The sequence below is a fragment of the Equus quagga genome, chromosome 7 (assembly GCF_021613505.1).
Source record: "Equus quagga isolate Etosha38 chromosome 7, UCLA_HA_Equagga_1.0, whole genome shotgun sequence".
NCBI lineage: Eukaryota > Metazoa > Chordata > Mammalia > Perissodactyla > Equidae > Equus > Equus quagga.
The window spans coordinates 2,516,619-2,532,589 of NC_060273.1; the positions used below are offsets into that span (position 1 = coordinate 2,516,619).

General features: G+C 51.3%; 1 protein-coding gene across 1 annotated transcript; it reads right to left on the reverse strand.

Moving 5' to 3' along the window:
- Positions 1-2,234: 2,234 nt before the first annotated feature.
- LOC124242161 (zymogen granule protein 16 homolog B-like) lies at positions 2,235-4,330 on the reverse strand. Its single transcript, XM_046666844.1, has 4 exons — positions 4,221-4,330; positions 4,047-4,129; positions 3,712-3,820; positions 2,235-2,711 (listed from the first exon to the last, which is right to left on the reverse strand). The coding sequence occupies exons 2-4, from the start codon at positions 4,099-4,101 to the stop codon at positions 2,402-2,404; spliced, it is 474 nt and encodes a 157-aa protein (XP_046522800.1). The 5' UTR covers positions 4,102-4,129; positions 4,221-4,330; the 3' UTR covers positions 2,235-2,401.
- Between the last annotated feature and the right edge of the window lie 11,641 nt (positions 4,331-15,971).

Genomic DNA, 15,971 nt, shown 5'->3' on the forward strand with positions numbered 1-15,971 from the left:
CAAAGACTGCATCATGAGGACCCGAGGTCCTGAGAACAGGTGCAGCGTCCCCACCACCGCCTGTCTACGGGGTCCCCGGCAGGGCTCCACAGGGAGGATGCGCTCAGTTTTTGGGAGCGATGAAGGAAATGCCGAGAAATGTGTCACTTACAAGTAAGGATCCGCTGGGTCACGGACCGTGCTTCGCGGTTAGTCTGCACAATAGCCCTTGAGCTGGGGCCGTGCTCCCCACACCCCCCTTCCTGAGCCCTGCTTGTCCTCTTCCCACTCTCCTCTCGTTCCTGCTCTCATCCTATCCGGTCTGGTCACAAGGCAGTGACTGCTGTGGGGATCAGAGCTGTCACTCTTCAAGTCAACATTGTCCCCTTTCTGATCCTCCTTGTTGTCACCCCAGGAGGCATGGAGAGGCAGGTCCCCCCTGGCAGCTGCCAGCCCCAAGAGAGGTGGGCGCCTGAGAAAGGGGTCAAGAATCTCTAGTACTGAAAATAGATTCTCTTTTGGGAAGCCAGAGGCAGGAAAGGAATTATGCACCAGACCTGGCCTTGGGCTTCCCAGCGCAGCTGCCAAGCTGCCCACCCGTGGCTTCAGCCCCACACAGGGAGAAAGGAGCCCCCTGCAAAGCAGCCTCAGATGGCTGGTCAAGTGTTTCCACCTGCGTGCGCTCTACAAACACCTGTGCTCTTGTTATCAGCTCATGAACAGGCAGGTCTGAAAACACCCACAATTGTGAAGGAGTGATGAGTGTAGATTTCAGGATGTCTGGGACAACTGAACAGTAATTGATACGACAAGGTCGCAGGATCTGTTGCTGGAATGTTGGAGGTCACAGGTGTACTGCAGGAAATAGGAAATTTCTTATAGCGGACAATGAAAATGAAGAGGTAACTTTTACCCATCCAAGTTCATGGATTCCTGAAATTTTCCCACAGGCGCCAGGTGAAGAACCACGAATGGCTCTCAACCAGCCTTTCAAATTAAAATAAAAGTAGAAAGGAGAAAAATGTCACCCTGTACCTCAGGCAGAAAGATGAGGATCTATGGGGAAATCATTGCCTCTGTCTGGGGTCCTGAGCCCAGACATTGCCCCTGGAACATGTCACGTTGAACCCCAACTCTGCCACTTTCTTCTATGTGACCTAGGCCAAGCCACTGTGCTCCCTGTGCCTCAGTTTCCCCTTTTTGAAAATGGGGATACTGGCAGTCCTGTCCTCATGGGGCTGCTGTGAGCAGGGGTTCAGGGGACAGGCTGCACTTGGCAGGATCCCTGAGTGTTTTGCTGTCGCAGTTCTCTGGACGGGTGCGTGCTCGTGTCGCAGTGTACAGTGTGTTTCTTCCAGGAGGTTGTGATCCAAAATGTTTGGAGCCTGGTCCCTGGAGAATTCCGGGACTCAGACCTTGGCCAGTGCTCCTGGGGGATTCCAGGTGTGGGATGGAGTACACAGAACATGCAAGGTCTGGGGCTACATTTGTTTCCCGATGCTTCTATAACAAATTGCCGCAGTTGGAGCAGCGCAGCCCATGGCTATCCCTGGCTCTGGCCTTGGCCCATGTTGACCCCTCCCCTGGGATGCCCTCCTCCCCTTGTCTCCACCTGGCCACTTCTCACGAAGCCTTTAGGACTTAGTCAGACGTGGCCTCCTCCAGGAAGGCTTCCCTGAAACACACCCCACCTCCCCACCTCTGGGCAGGTGCCTCTGCACAAGGCCCTGCCTGTGTCCCCATCAGTGCAGATGCCACAACCAACAGTCTCCATGTGCTTATGCTTCTGTCCCCTGGGGTGCCCTTCAGCTGGACACCCAGCATCTTCTTCTTTACACCTTAAGTGCCCAGGAGAGTCTGGTGTGGGTGAGGCCTTGGCAACTATGTGCTGAGGGGGTGAGGGAGTGACTGACTGACTGAATGAATGAATGAGTGGCTTCCCTGAGGCCCCTTGCATATCTGGGAAACCTGGACCTGAGCCTGGGCCAGCAGAGGCCAGCTGGATGGGCTTGAGGTGGGGAATGGGGACAGGGCATCCTTGGAGCCCAGAATCCTCAAAGTTTGTGGGATCGGCCCAGGGTCTGCTCGGGCAGGTCCCGCATCCTCAGCAGAATCATGGAGGCCTGTGGTATCAGACCCACCTCCTGCCTCATCCTGGGCTTGGGTCACTGAGCTCAGCCCCAGTGCCTCACCCTCTACACGCTCAGAAGCTTTGGGTTGTACCCCAGACCCAAGGACCACGCCTGGACACACTGTTCTTGCAGAAGATTCATTTATTGGTGGATTATTATTCAGGGTTGAGAAAGGATACCTCAGTGCCACCAGCCCACCACCAGCCAGAGGGCCTCAGCCGGGCCCCATCCCTGGGGACCCAGGAGCACTCATTTCTCAGCCTGTGGGTTTGCACTTGTTTGTGCAATGGTCAACCAAAGGACCGAATACTATCCCACCGAAAGCCGATGCTCGTGATGCCGAGGAGCTTATGGTGGCCAAAGATTCCCGTGAGCACCTTCCACGGTTGGTCTGGGGAGGCAGAGAAGCTGTTGCCCTCTTCTCGCCCAAATGCAGCCGAGCGCCCTTGGTCGGTGTATACGACCAGGTACTGGAGGTAACCCCTGTACGAGCCGTGGACGGCTATAATGTGTTCGCCCGGCTGCAGCAGGAATTCCTGGATCTTCCCACCTTGGGCGCCGAGGCTTTTACTCCAGGAGGATCCATATCTCAGCTGGATGCTGGGAGAAAAGGGGAGCTTTGAGTGCCTGGGACCCAGGAGACTCACCACTCTCCACGTCCTCTTTCCCCGAGCCACCCCTCCCTGGCTACCGGAGAGCAGGGCCGTCACTGCAGCATGAGTCTCTAAGCACATGAATCTGGGTGCTGACACAGACATGCTGGTCTCAAACCCCTGCTCTGCCACCTTCAGGCTCTGTGATCTTGGGTTCGTTACCCAGCCTCTCTGGGCCTCAGTTTCCTCGTCTGTCAAATGGGAGTGACTGTAGGAACACTCAGGATCATTTGAAAGGAGCGTTCAGCCCCGTGTCCAACACTCTGACCCTCAGAAGATGCCTGCCTCTGTCATCCTTTAGAGAAGGGAGCTGTCCCTGGACCCAGTTTAGACTTTCTGAGCCTGAGTCAGGCTGCCCAGGTCACAGGCCTGAGAAGCAGATGACTTCCCACACTCACCTTGGGAGTCCCACTAGCTCTGCCCATCTGGCCTTGTCTGTGTCCTTGTCCCACTTTGGGGCCTCTCCCATGGCCTCCCCTCCTCCCCTCACTCTACCTACAATCTGTCCTCTTTGGTGCTGGCTGCTCTGCCCCACTCCCTCTCCCAGGTCCCCGGGACCCCGTCAGTGCAGAGCCAAGATCTGCCCTAGGTCCTGAGCAAGGACACCACCCAAACATTAGGGTAGTGGCCCTTGGCTTTGTGCCTCTACACACTTCTGGCGACTTGTGTTCAGTCAGTGGTCCACTCTGACCCTCACTTCCTTTCCTCTCTGACCTAACCTGGACTGATAGGACTGCTGTGTGGGAGAGGAGGCAGCTGAGGAAAAGGGACAAAGGGAAAGGTGATGGCTGGTGGCTCCATGACTCCAAGGACCTAACTGGCCTCAAAGAGTCATCAGGACCCAGCGAGGATGTTGGGAGAAGAGGCGCTTAGCCCCCTCCCCACATTCCTGAGACTTGGCATGAGTGGGACACAGCCTTAGAGCTCATGGCGTGGCTCCTACTCACCTCTTAATCAGGCCAAAGATAGGCCCTACAGACACCCGAATCCCAGTGACGTCGTTGTAATAGTCTGGAGAGGTACTGAAATACCGGCCTCCTCCGAGCCCATAAATCTCTAGATGATGAAAGAAGCAGGTGGGGAGAGAAAATAAACCACATGGTCACATGCAGGCTATCTCTGCCTCACTCTGGACGCAGCCCCTCCACCAGATGGGACAGTCCTGAGATAAGAGTTAGTATGTGGCCAGGGCAGGGCCCAGACCCTGGGTCTCCGGCATGCAGAGAGGGGAGGGTGGCCACCAGATGGATGGGCTGGAGGGGGCTGACCCAGCCGGACTTACGCTCTGCCCAGCAGGTGGTGCTCCACAGGAGGGCGAGGGTCAGCCACAGCAGCATGGCTTCTGGCTGGAGGGTCCCAAGGCTCCTGCAGAGAGGAGGACAGCCCACCCGACTCTCAGAGAGGGACCCCGCCTGACCTCACCAGCCCCATGTGATAGAGGGGAGCCCCATCTTACCTGGACAGGTGAGTCTTATTGCCCAGTCCTGGCACTGGGAAGCCTGGTTGTGCCTAGGCGTCCTCTGCCCAGCCCTTTATACCCTCCCTGGCCCTGTGGGCGCCCATACAGAAGGAAGGAGTAAGGGGCACCAGGGGACAGGAAGGAGGTGGGAAATGACGTCTCTTCCTGGGGGAATCCCCAGAGCCATCCTGGGGGAGGCTCCCGGACCTGCTGTGTTTGTTGTCTTGGCCCCATCGCCTGAACAAACAAGACGAGACAGTGACAAGTATTTTGCTGTCACCTCTGGGTCTCTCTCCTCAGCACCTGGACTAGATCTTGACCCCAGAGATGGGGAAGGTTTGCTGAGAGACCTTCCCAGGTTGGCCAGACAGGTCAACCCCATGGGGGAGCTGTAGGTCACACGCTCATGGAAGCTCAGTGGGACTCAGGGCTCCTACCTCCTGAAGAACTAGTTTCAGGACCTCACTGAGGTCTGGGCACAACCTAGTGTCCCACAGGCTTTGAGGAGCCCAGGCCAGCTCCCCATTGACCTTCAGAGAGCCAGAGTGGGTGATCCAGTCCAACATGCCTGGCACCAGGTGGAAAAGACACCCTAGGGGCTGGCCTTCCGTGGTCTGTCACTTGGAGATGTCTGTGACCTTCCCTCAGTGCTGGGTCTGGGCATAGCTCTGGTCTGTGGGATGACTGGACAGCAATGGTGCTGAGACAGGAGGCACAGAGGAAGGGGAGAGGGCGATTCTCCAGGCCAGTGCTTCCTAGAGCGCCCGGGGCCAGGCCGAGGTCAGACTTTATCTGGGTGGTGACAGGCTGCTTCTCAGGAGCTCGATCCTGCGGGCCCTGCTGGAGGGGCATGGCCAGGCTTTCTGTGTCGGGCTGAAGCTAAGGCTGTCCGCAGGCTCCCTTGACCTTTGGGAAGAACCACAGAGTCACAACCGTCATAGTAGGGGGTGCATGTGAATGTCGGTGCTGGAGCCAGATCAGGGCCCAATCCCATCATCCCTACTGATTAGGCAAGTGATCTTGGGAGCCTGCATCACCTCTGTGCACTTTGATTGTTTCATTCAATATATGGGGTAACGGTAGAACCTAGTCCTGGGGTGTTATGGGAATTCAGTGCAATCCTTCTCCATCTAAGGGCCTGGACGCCTAAGACTTTGTGCCCTGTGGGCAGGTGTGCAAGGCTATCACTTGCAGCATGCTTTGAAATCGCAGAAGCTTAGAAGCAACAGATGTGTCCGTCTAGAGGGGACCCATTACATAAATGACGGTCATCACTGCAGTGGAATACTACACAGGTGTGAAGAAGGGATGCCACAACCTGTTGCTCTGATACGTTGCCCAAGGAAACAGGGCCAGTGTGGACTGGAGGGTTTAGAATGCCCCCATTTCGTTACAAGAGAAAAGGGGTGCACAGGATGGCCACATGTGTGCAGACTCACCCCAGAAGTGCTGGCTCACCAGGAACTGGGAACACTGGTCTCATTAGGATGGCAGTACTGGGAGGACTGGGGATGGCTGGAGGCCCTGTCTAGCTGGCACGTCCATTACCTGCACCAGGTACCTAGGCCAGAGCTCAGCAAAGTACTGCCCGCAGGCCAAATTGTGCCCCCTGTCTGTTTTTGCACAGCCCCAGAATTGAGAATACTTGTTACATTTTTCAATGGTTAGGAAAAATTCAAGGAAGAATAGCATTTTGTGACACAGGAGGATTCTATGAAATCCAGTGCCATTGCCCACAAATAAGTGTTCTGGGTGCAGCCACACGCATATCTTCTGGGGCTGCTCTCACGCTACAAGGGCAGAGCTGAGTAGTTGCAACAGACCCAGGCAAACGAAAATGTGTGCTCTAGCCCTTCAGCCACAAGTGGGCTGCCCTCTGTTGGGTGCCTGTTCCCTTCCCTGGCACAGACGCAGCCCTGTCCATGGTGCTGGCTTTGTGGGTGGGATGAGGGGGCTGCTCCATTGAACAACTGGTCTTTCAAGGAGAGCGGCAGAGAGAAGTCCTTGGTCCTGACAACTGTGCCCTTCCTCCTGGTCCTGCACTGGCCTCCCTGGAGAGGCTCCTTAGGGCCCAGGCCCCCGCTGACTCTTGTTGCAAAGGTGAGGGCCCCCTCCTGTCCTCCTGATGCTCCTCAGCCCTCCCAGCAGCCTTCAGGTCCCCAAATGCAGCAGAGGCTGGGCCAGGGAGACCCAGCAGCTGGCAGGCCTGCAAAGGGGCAGCAGCTCCCCTCTCGAGGACCCAGGACGCTCCTGTGGGGAAGAGGCCGAGAGGCCCAGACCTCACAAACACAGCTTTGGAGGAAGGGGATGGGTTGCACCAACGGGGCTGTGTTCCTGTCCCAGGTCAGCCTCAGGGCACGAGTGTGGCTACTGCTGCCAATTCAGGTGCCTTCTCTCCAGCTCCTGGCTGGCAGGGTTTGGTGCCCAGATGGAAGATCTCTCTGCGCCAGGACTCCAGGATGCACGTCCTGGGTGGGATTTGGAGAAGACAGTTGCCAACCTGGACAGGTGGGAGGAGGAGTCGTGCCCGATGACACACAGCAGGCACATTTTCGTGAAGTGCACAAGCTCGATGATAACGAATGCACATGCACAACACATGAGCTGGAAACACACGTGTGTACCACATGCTCTCACATGTGTGCACTCTCACACACACACCTGCCCAACCATGCCTACATACAGCAGCTTGCACAAGCCCCCTGTCCCCCTACAACACGTATACACTCATGCACACCTGCGTAGGAGGCCCCGATCCTGGATGAACCCCGCCCCCTCATCTACCCTGGCCCAGTGCTGGCCCTGAGCCTGCTCGGGAGACTCAACACAGGCCCTTTGTCCCTTGGGATCCGGGCTCCCCAGAAGGGATGTACAGAGAATTTACAAGGCCATAATCCCCTCTGTAGGTGTGCTCCAGACCTCACTCTGCCAGGAGGGGAACCATGTGGCTTTGTCTTCCCAGCAGAGGTGGGCCCTGGGCTGGTTTGTCTGGGTTGGGTCAGGGCTGGCACCCCTGGTCTCCCTGCTCTCTGGGTGTGGGGCTCAGGGAGACCTCTCTGTGCTCTGCAGGTTGAGGCACAGCACACAAGAAGGCCTCCATCTCCAGCCCACTCGCTGCAGGCCCTGCAGCCCTCTGGGAGAAGCCCCAGCCTGGCTTGGAGGCTGAAAACTGTGTCCCTGGCTGGAGTCTTGGGGCAGGTCTGGCCTGGCTGAGACTCCAGGGCTAAGTGGGGGAGCTGACTCCTCCGTGTGACGTTATCTGATCCCTCTGGCCCAGGAATCAGAGGGAAGATCCTGCTGGGTGGGGGAGGGGTATGATCAGAAGGGCAGGGGCATTTCTCTCCTGACCCAAGCGAAGCCGAGAGCAGGCCTGTGTGCCCGGCCTGGCCCTCGAGTGGCTGCAGCCAGGCCGGGAGGCCCACACTGAGGGACAATTTGGCTTTGCATTTCAGAAACTCTCCAGTCCTGTGCCCCATTTACTCTGTCGCTCATTCAGATTCTTCCTGGTGCTAAGCAATTTTTCAACATTCTTCCCCAGAGAAACTCAATACTTTTATTGGAAAACTGGGACAACCAACCACACATTTTGTCTAATCTCTTATGTCATCGAAATTCCCTTAGTGCAGATGTTGAAAATAAAATGAACTATACGCAGGTGCCTGATTGATGGAGGCAGGCATCCCAGGCCCCTGTCCCCTGAGGCTCCCTGGCACATGTGTCTGTTACATGCGGCATTAGTCAGCTTTGGCTGTGACAACAAACCCCACAGACTCGGGGCTTATACATTGTGAGTTTTATTTCTCACAATTCTGGAAGCTAAGAATTCCAAGATCAAGGTGCCAATAGATATGATTTTGGTGAAGATTCTCTTCCTTCTCACAGAAGGCATCTTCTCAGTGTCCTCACATGGCAGAGAGCTTCCTTAGAAGGACACCAATCTCCTGATTAGGGCTCATTCTGTGATTTCCTTTAAAAGTAGTCACCCCCAAACGCCCCACCTCCAAATCCCATCACACTTGGGGTTAGGGCTTCAGTGTACGAATGTTGGGGCTATGCAGGCAGTCTGTCCGTTACACTAGTCAGCACCCTCCCGAGCCACCCCTGGGGCTGGTTCCTATCTGGCACCTCAGCCCCTCCCACCTCTCCTGATCTCCGCTCCTGGGGCCCAGGGAACTGCCTGTCATTGGGGCAGACCCCACACTGCTTCTGCTGGCAAGCTCACACTTCCTTGCTTGGGACCATCCCCTGCTGGATGAAGTAATGCGTGTCACGGCTAGCACTCTGCCTGCCCCCGTACACTCGTTATTACTGACCTGAGGGTCTGATCCATTACAGACATTCTGACTCTGCCCTTCAATGCACATCCCTTACTGCTCTGAGCCTTGGTTTCTTCCCCTGTAAATGGACCCCTAACAGACCCCACTGCATGAGGTTGGTGAGGGAGGATTGGGACTCTGTGCAGGTCATTAGCAAACTTTTTGGGAGGAGGGTTCCATATTGAGGACTGGCCCAGACGGACCTCCCCCTCCTTTTCAGCGGCAGGCTCTAAATGGTCTTGGTGCTGGGACCACATCAAACCAGTTTTCAATAAGATCTCCTTCCCAGGAATGGTCAAGACCTACCTGTGTGGACTGCAGAGAACAGGAGCTCTTTGGGGGTGATGCTGGGCTGGAGGCCAACTCCTGACTGTGGCCCCCACAGCAAACCAACACCACCTGCACTGCACCCGTGCTGAGGGCTCAGAGCTTTCCAGACCACGGCTCCACGCTAAAGGCACAGGGTCCAGATGGACCAAGATGGCAGAAGCTGAGTACAGACTCAGGCGAGTTATCTTTCAAATTCAAAGTCAACAGACATTTCTCCCAACATTTCACTATAAAAATTTTCAAACTTATTGCAAAGGTGAAGGATGTTTACAGCAAAGACTCATATACTCACTGCCTCTCCAAGTCTTGGCATTGCATTGTGTCTACGTCATTGGGTATCTATGCATCTAACCATCCATCCATCCAGCAACCTATCCCCTTCTTGATGCATTTCAACGTAAGGTGCAGGCATCAGCACACTGCCCCTCAGACACTGCAACTTGTGGACCACTGAGTAGATGGGTTCATAGTTTCTTTTCCAATTTGAAGAACAATTTGCACACAATGCAATCTCAAATCTGGAAGCGCATCCTCATGGGGTTTGACAGACACACATGCCTGTGTATTCCAGACTCCTTTTCCGATACAGAGCACGACCCTGCCCCAGAAATGTCTCTCCTGCTCCCCCTACCGGTAATCTGCACCTGATATCAAACCTGAAATGAGTTTGCTCATCTGTTGCACAGCTAGCCAATCTTTGACACTGGGTGTAGTGGAAGAAAGTAGGACTTTCTTATTGCCCAGCGCTGAGCAAGGAGAAAGGGCAGCTAACGCTGAAATCCAAAACTCTGCCAAAAGCTAAAAGGAAGGGTTTTTATTTGGGGTTTTAGGTAGGGGAGGGGGAGCATATGGCCTTGCTTGTTGGAGCTTTTCCATCAGCCTGTATTTGGCCTTGAGACTACTTGCAGAGAGGAGGGAGCCCGTGACCTTGCTGGTCACCAGCTTTCACACCGGCCTGTATCTCCTTGTGGGGAGGAGATAGTGAATCCAGGTGGTTGTCCTTGATGGTGTCTGTCTCCATGGAGAATAGTGGATTCTGGATCCAGGAAGCCAGGGAGTAAGCAGGGAATGAGTGTTTCGGTTTTAGCTCCACATATGCTGGGTTTAATGTAGGGAAACCGATATCAGGGCTGGTATCACACCCTCCAGCTCCAGGCAGCCACTGCTCATAGCAGACATTCTTAACCACAGGACAAAGTAGGGAGCATAGCCACTGTCAGACATTTTAGGAAGAATATGGATAATCGAATTAATCCGACCAAGAGACGAGTCAAAGAAAAGAGCTTATGTGGTTGATTTCATTTACTTAAATATGGAACAAATAAACGTCTGTGGGAATCCTGGTTACAGAGTAGAATAGAACAATTAGAAAAATTAACCACATCCAAACAATTATGTAACTCACCAAAATTGGGAGGGCATTTCCCAGGGCTGCTGTAAGAAATGACCACAAACTTGGCTTCAAACAACAGAAAGGTATTCTCCCCCAGCTCTGGAGCCCAGAAATCTGAAATGAAGCTGTAGGCAGGGCCATGTTCCCTAGAGGTCTCTAAAGGAGAACATTTCCTTGCCTCCTCCAGGTTCTGGTGGCCACCAGCATCCTTGGCGTTCCTTGGCTTGTGGACACATCCCCCCAGTCTCTGCCTCCGTCTGCACATGGCCTCCTCCCTGTATCTGTGTGTCTTCTCTTTTTCTGTCTCTTCTAAGGACACTTGTCACTGGATTTATAGCCCATTCTATCTGGGATAATCTCAAGATCTCTACCTTAATTACATCTGCAAAGACCCGTATTCCAAATAACGCCACCTTCAGAAGTTCTGGGTGGACATATGTTTTGGGGGCGACAATTCAACCCACTGCAGTCAGTCACCCAAGTGTCAGCCTGACGTTTGCCTGGGAGCCTCTCCTGGACCCCAGATCCACTGGATCTCACCTGTAAGTGCCCTGAGCCCCACCTCCTGCCCCATGGTGGCCCCTGCTCCGATCAACTCAAGCCCACATGCCTCCCTCCTTTGAGAGGCTCCAGCACATTGCTGGGGTCAGCACCCTCAGAGAATTGTTCTCTTTGTCAACGTCTCCTCGTTGTTCTCTAGAGTTTGCAGGAGCCTGGGAGAAGCAGACTCCTGTGTCAGGTCTCCATCCTGACCCACACCCTATCCGCCCTTCCAGCTTCCTGTCCTAGAACCTGAGTTTTAAACAGATTTCAAGAAAGACATTCAAATGAAACATAGTTATTCCAAGATTATGGAATTTAGGACATTTTTCTCTTTCCTTCTCTTTTCTATATTCCTTCAACTTTTTTTGTAAGATTGTACCAATTTTACAAAACAAACTGATTATTCTTTATAAAAATATTGTGTATTTTTTAACCTATAAGTTCTCAAAGGATGTAAGAGTGGAGTTGTCAGTGTCAGGAGCAGTGTGGGAAATGGGTCCCTCTGACTTTGCTGGAGGAGTCTGCTGGGGACCTTCTCATGGTTTAAAACCTTTCAAATATGGAGGTTTTGACTAATTTGTTGCTCTCACAGAAAATTTATCCTGAGAAATGATTAGGACGGTCAGCCAAGGTTTATAAATAAGCATTTACATGAAGGTATCATTTTTAATGACATTTGTCAACAACCCAAATGTCCAGTGCTAGAGATTGGCTCAAAGTGGGGTTCTGGTGATTTCTAAAAGTTTCTTCTTTAGGCTCCTTTTGTTGACTTTCCTTTTCTAATGAGAATGCATTACTCTTATAATCATCATAAAGCCATTTTCAGTTTGCAGAGAAGTCTGACTCTGCGAGTACGGCACCATTTCTCCTGTTGTCCTAGACAGCCACCCAGGGCAGCAGTGTGATGAGGCTGCGAACGAGCAGCCCAGACGGGGTGCTTGTAAGTTCTTCTTCAGCCTCGGTCCAGCTCTCATGTCGAAAGGAAAAACAAGTCTCCTCAGTAGGCATGCGATCTGGATGGTGGCTTTGCATCTTAAGTTACCTGCATTGTCACGTACCTGCTTTATCTGGTAAATAGCCAATGAGAAACCAGGGCCTCCGGCCACTTCCTCACCTTAGATGAACACCTGGACAGCTTGGGCAGTGAGGTCTCAGCTCACCACCGCCTCCTTGTGTCGGCTGGGGCACATGGCAGGGACAGGTGCTGAAAGGAAAGGAGATTTTACTGGAGAAGAATCCACCTGAGAAGATGGAGGATGTCAGCTCAGGGGATCCTACGAGAGGGAGGGCCCAAGAGAACCGCCAGGATGCAGGGTGGCCCTCGAAACCGTGGGGCAGCATGTCACAAGTCCCTTGTGCAATTCTCCAAAAACAAGGGGTCCAGGGTCCAGTGATTTCAGGGAATGTCACTCAGTAAGTTTCCTTGTACAGATTCCTGATGCATTTGAGCCTCTTAGAGTTATTGAAAAGTCCTGCATCAAAGCAACAGAGAACGATGTAAGATGGTGGTGTAGGCAGACTCTGAGCTCCCCTCCTCCCATGGACAAAATGAACTTACAACTACTCTAAGAATAATTACCCATAACAGAGAACTGAAATCCGGATATAAAGAACACATACAACAAGGGACAGCGCTAACAGATAGAAGGGGCAGAAATTCCTATCTGGAGAGTAGAAAGCCACCTTTTAGCCACAGTGCTTCATGGCTGGCCAGGAGCAACCCTAAGGTTTGAAGCCTTCCCTGGAGGAGTGGGTGATCTGACTGGGGGAGTGTTACCAAAATAAGTAGGTTTTGGATTCAGCACAACTGAGACAAGTGTCATAATATCTGGCTTTGTTTGCTATTAACTACAAAAGGGAATACCCCCCAGAAAAGCTATTGACATAAGGGAAAATAGAGCAGGCTGTTAAAGGGCCTATGCAGAAATTCACCTGTTTTGATAAGCCACCTAAAAGAGCCAGAAAGAAAGACGCATAGTCCATTGGGGAGAAGAGACTCATCTGATAGTCTCTGGGTGCATCTTGGTGAGAGGTGAGACCTCTCCAGGGACTGAGACACTTGCAGTAGCCTTTATTGTGACCCAGTACAGGTGTGCTGACACAGATGCTGGCAGATAACATTGGAGTTCTTCTTCTGGCCCATTATTGCAGAGGTCTGCCCCACCCACTAGAGCACCGACTTAATCCAGCTAACCCCTGGGGTTTGGCTCCACCCACCAGCAAGCCCTCTGGCAACTTCTGGGCCAGCTTACATGGGGTGCCTGGAAGCCTCTGCAGCTGGGCAAGTGGGTTGCCCTCTGCAGGGTAGGGAGTGCACGAGGAGTGGGCCTGTGGTCGTGGAGTGTGTGGGGCCTCGGCAGCAGGGCGGTTGGGTCTGCTTCAGTGGGTTTGTGCATGTGCATGGGGCAGGGCTGTGTTGGTGGGGTGAGTAGCCCTGTGGGCAGTGGGGCTTGTCAGCTGCAGCAGACTTGTGCTTCTCAAATAGCCACACAGAGGATTGGCCCCACCTTCCAAAGCCTGAAACATTTGGGTGCTCCCTTGCCTGGGGTTGGCCACACTCAGCTGAAGCCCTGAGAGAGCTGACAACAGCCTTGCTGGCTGGAGGCCTGCAGCAGTTGTATGCCCCTGAGCCTAGTATTTGGTCTCACTGGTGTCTACTCACTTTACAGAAAAACTGCACCAGATATGTGCTATTAGACCTTTCAGCCAACTGTACTGTAGCTCCCCAACCCTGATAAAGTGACTGAAAGGACCATAGCAGCCACACACAGCTGAGCATTACAGCCAGTTGGCAAGGGGGACAGCCTAGACTCCCCAGGCACCTGCAGCAAAAGCAACCATGCCATAACAGATGGACACAAGCAGCCCGCACGGGGTAGCTCCTGGGACATTTGAACTAGAGACAGGAGGGAAGCACATTGCCGGGCCTCATAAGGCATCTCTTATATAAGGTCATCTCTCCAAGATTGGGAGACGTAGCTGACCTATACAATACATAGATATAAGCACAGAGAAAGAGGCAAAATGAGGAGACAAAGGAACACATTGCAAATAAAATAACAGGACAAAACCCCAGAGAAAGAACTAAATGAAACAGAGAGTCATAAGGATGCTCACGGATCTTAGGATAAAAATGGATGAACTCAGTGAGAACTTCAAGAAAGAACTGGAAAATGTAAAAAAGAACCAATCAGAAATGAAGAATACCATACTGGAAATGAAAAATTCACTAGAGGGACTCCACAGTAGAGAAGATGATACAGAAGAATGGAGCAGCGAGCTGGATGAGAGACTAGAGGAAATCATCCAAGCTGAACAGATAAAATAAAAAATAATTAAAAAGAACAAGGACAATCTAAGGTACCTCTGGGACAACATCAAGTGCACTAACATCAGTGTTACATGTGTCCCAGGAGGACTAGAGACAGACAAAGGGGCAGAGAATCTATTTGAAGAAATAATGGCTGACAACTTTCCCAATCTAAGGAATGAAACAGACATCCAGGCAGAGGAAGCACAGAGAGCACCAAACAAGATGAACCCAAAGGGGCACTCACCAAGACACGCTAAAATTAAAATGTCAAAAATTAGAGATAAAGAGAGAATCTTAAAAGTTGCAAGAGAAAGGCAACAAGTGGCATGCAAAGGAAACCCCATAACGCTATCAGCTGACTTCTCAGCAGAAGCCTTACAGGCCAGAAGGGAGTAGCATGATATATTTAAAGTGTGGAAAGGAAAAAACCTATAGTCAAGAATACTCTACCTGGCAAGGTTATCATTCAGGATGAAAGGACAGAGAAAGAGTTTCTGAGACAGGCAAGAACTAAAAGAGTTTACCACCAAGAAACTACCCTTAGAAGAATTGCTAAAGGGATTTATTTAAGTGGAAAAGAGAAGACCACAAATAGGAATAAGAAAATTATTTTAAAAAAAGCAATAAAGTTAGTGGTAAAGGCAAATACACAACAAAGGTAGCAGATCAACCACCTATGAAGCTAATATGAAGGTCAAAAGACAAAAGTACTAAAATTGTCTATATCCATTTTAAGAGGGTAATGGATGCACATGCACAAAAAAGAGGTTAGATTTGATATCAAAAACTTAAAATGTGTGAGGAGGAGAGTGAAAGAGTAGAGTTTTTAGCAAGAGGTCAAACTAAAGTGACCATCAACTTAATATAGATTTCTATATATGTAAGTCATTATATGTGAACCTCATGGTAATCACAAACCAGAAATGTATAATAAACGCAAAAAAATTAAGAGAAAGGAACCCAAACATAATACTAAAGAAAGCCATCAAACCACAAGGGAAGAGAGCAAGAGAAGAAGAAAGGAACAGAGAAGAACCACTAAAACACCCAGAAAAAAGTAACAAAGGAGCAATAAGTACCGTCTTATTACTAGCTAGTTTAAATGTCAGTGGACTAAATGCTCCAATTAAAAGGCATAAGGTGCCTGATTGGATAAAAAAAACAAGACCCATATTTTGCTGCGTACAACAGACCCACTTCAGACCTAAAAACACTCAGAAACTGAAAGTGAAGGGATGGAAAAAGATACTCCATGCAAATGGTGATGAAAAGAAAGCTGGAAAGGTATACTTATCTCAGACAAAATAGACTTTATTTTTTTAAATTTTTTTTTTCTGCTTTATCTCCCCAAATCCCCCCTGGTACATAGTTGTATATCTTAGTTGCAGGTCCTTCTAGTTGTGGCATACGGGACGCTGCCTCAACGTGGTCTGACGAGTGGTGCCATGTCCGCGCCCAGGATCTGAACCCTGGGCCGCTGCAGCGGAGCACGCGAACTTAACCACTCGGCCACGGGGCTGGCCCCCAAAATAGACTTTAAAACAAGAACCGTAACAAGAGACAAAGAAGGGCACTACATAATGATAACGGGAACAATCTAATAATAGGATATAACAAATGTAAATATCTAAGCACCCAACATAGGAGCACCTAAATATGTAAAGCAATTATTAATAGAGATAAAAGGAGAAATAGATAACAACACAATAATAGTAGGGAACTTTAATACTCCACTTACACCAATGGATAGATCATGCAAACAGAAGATCAATAAGGAAACGTTAGCATTAAATGACGCATTAGAACAACTGGACTTAGTAGATATATATAGAACATTCCATTCCCAAACCACA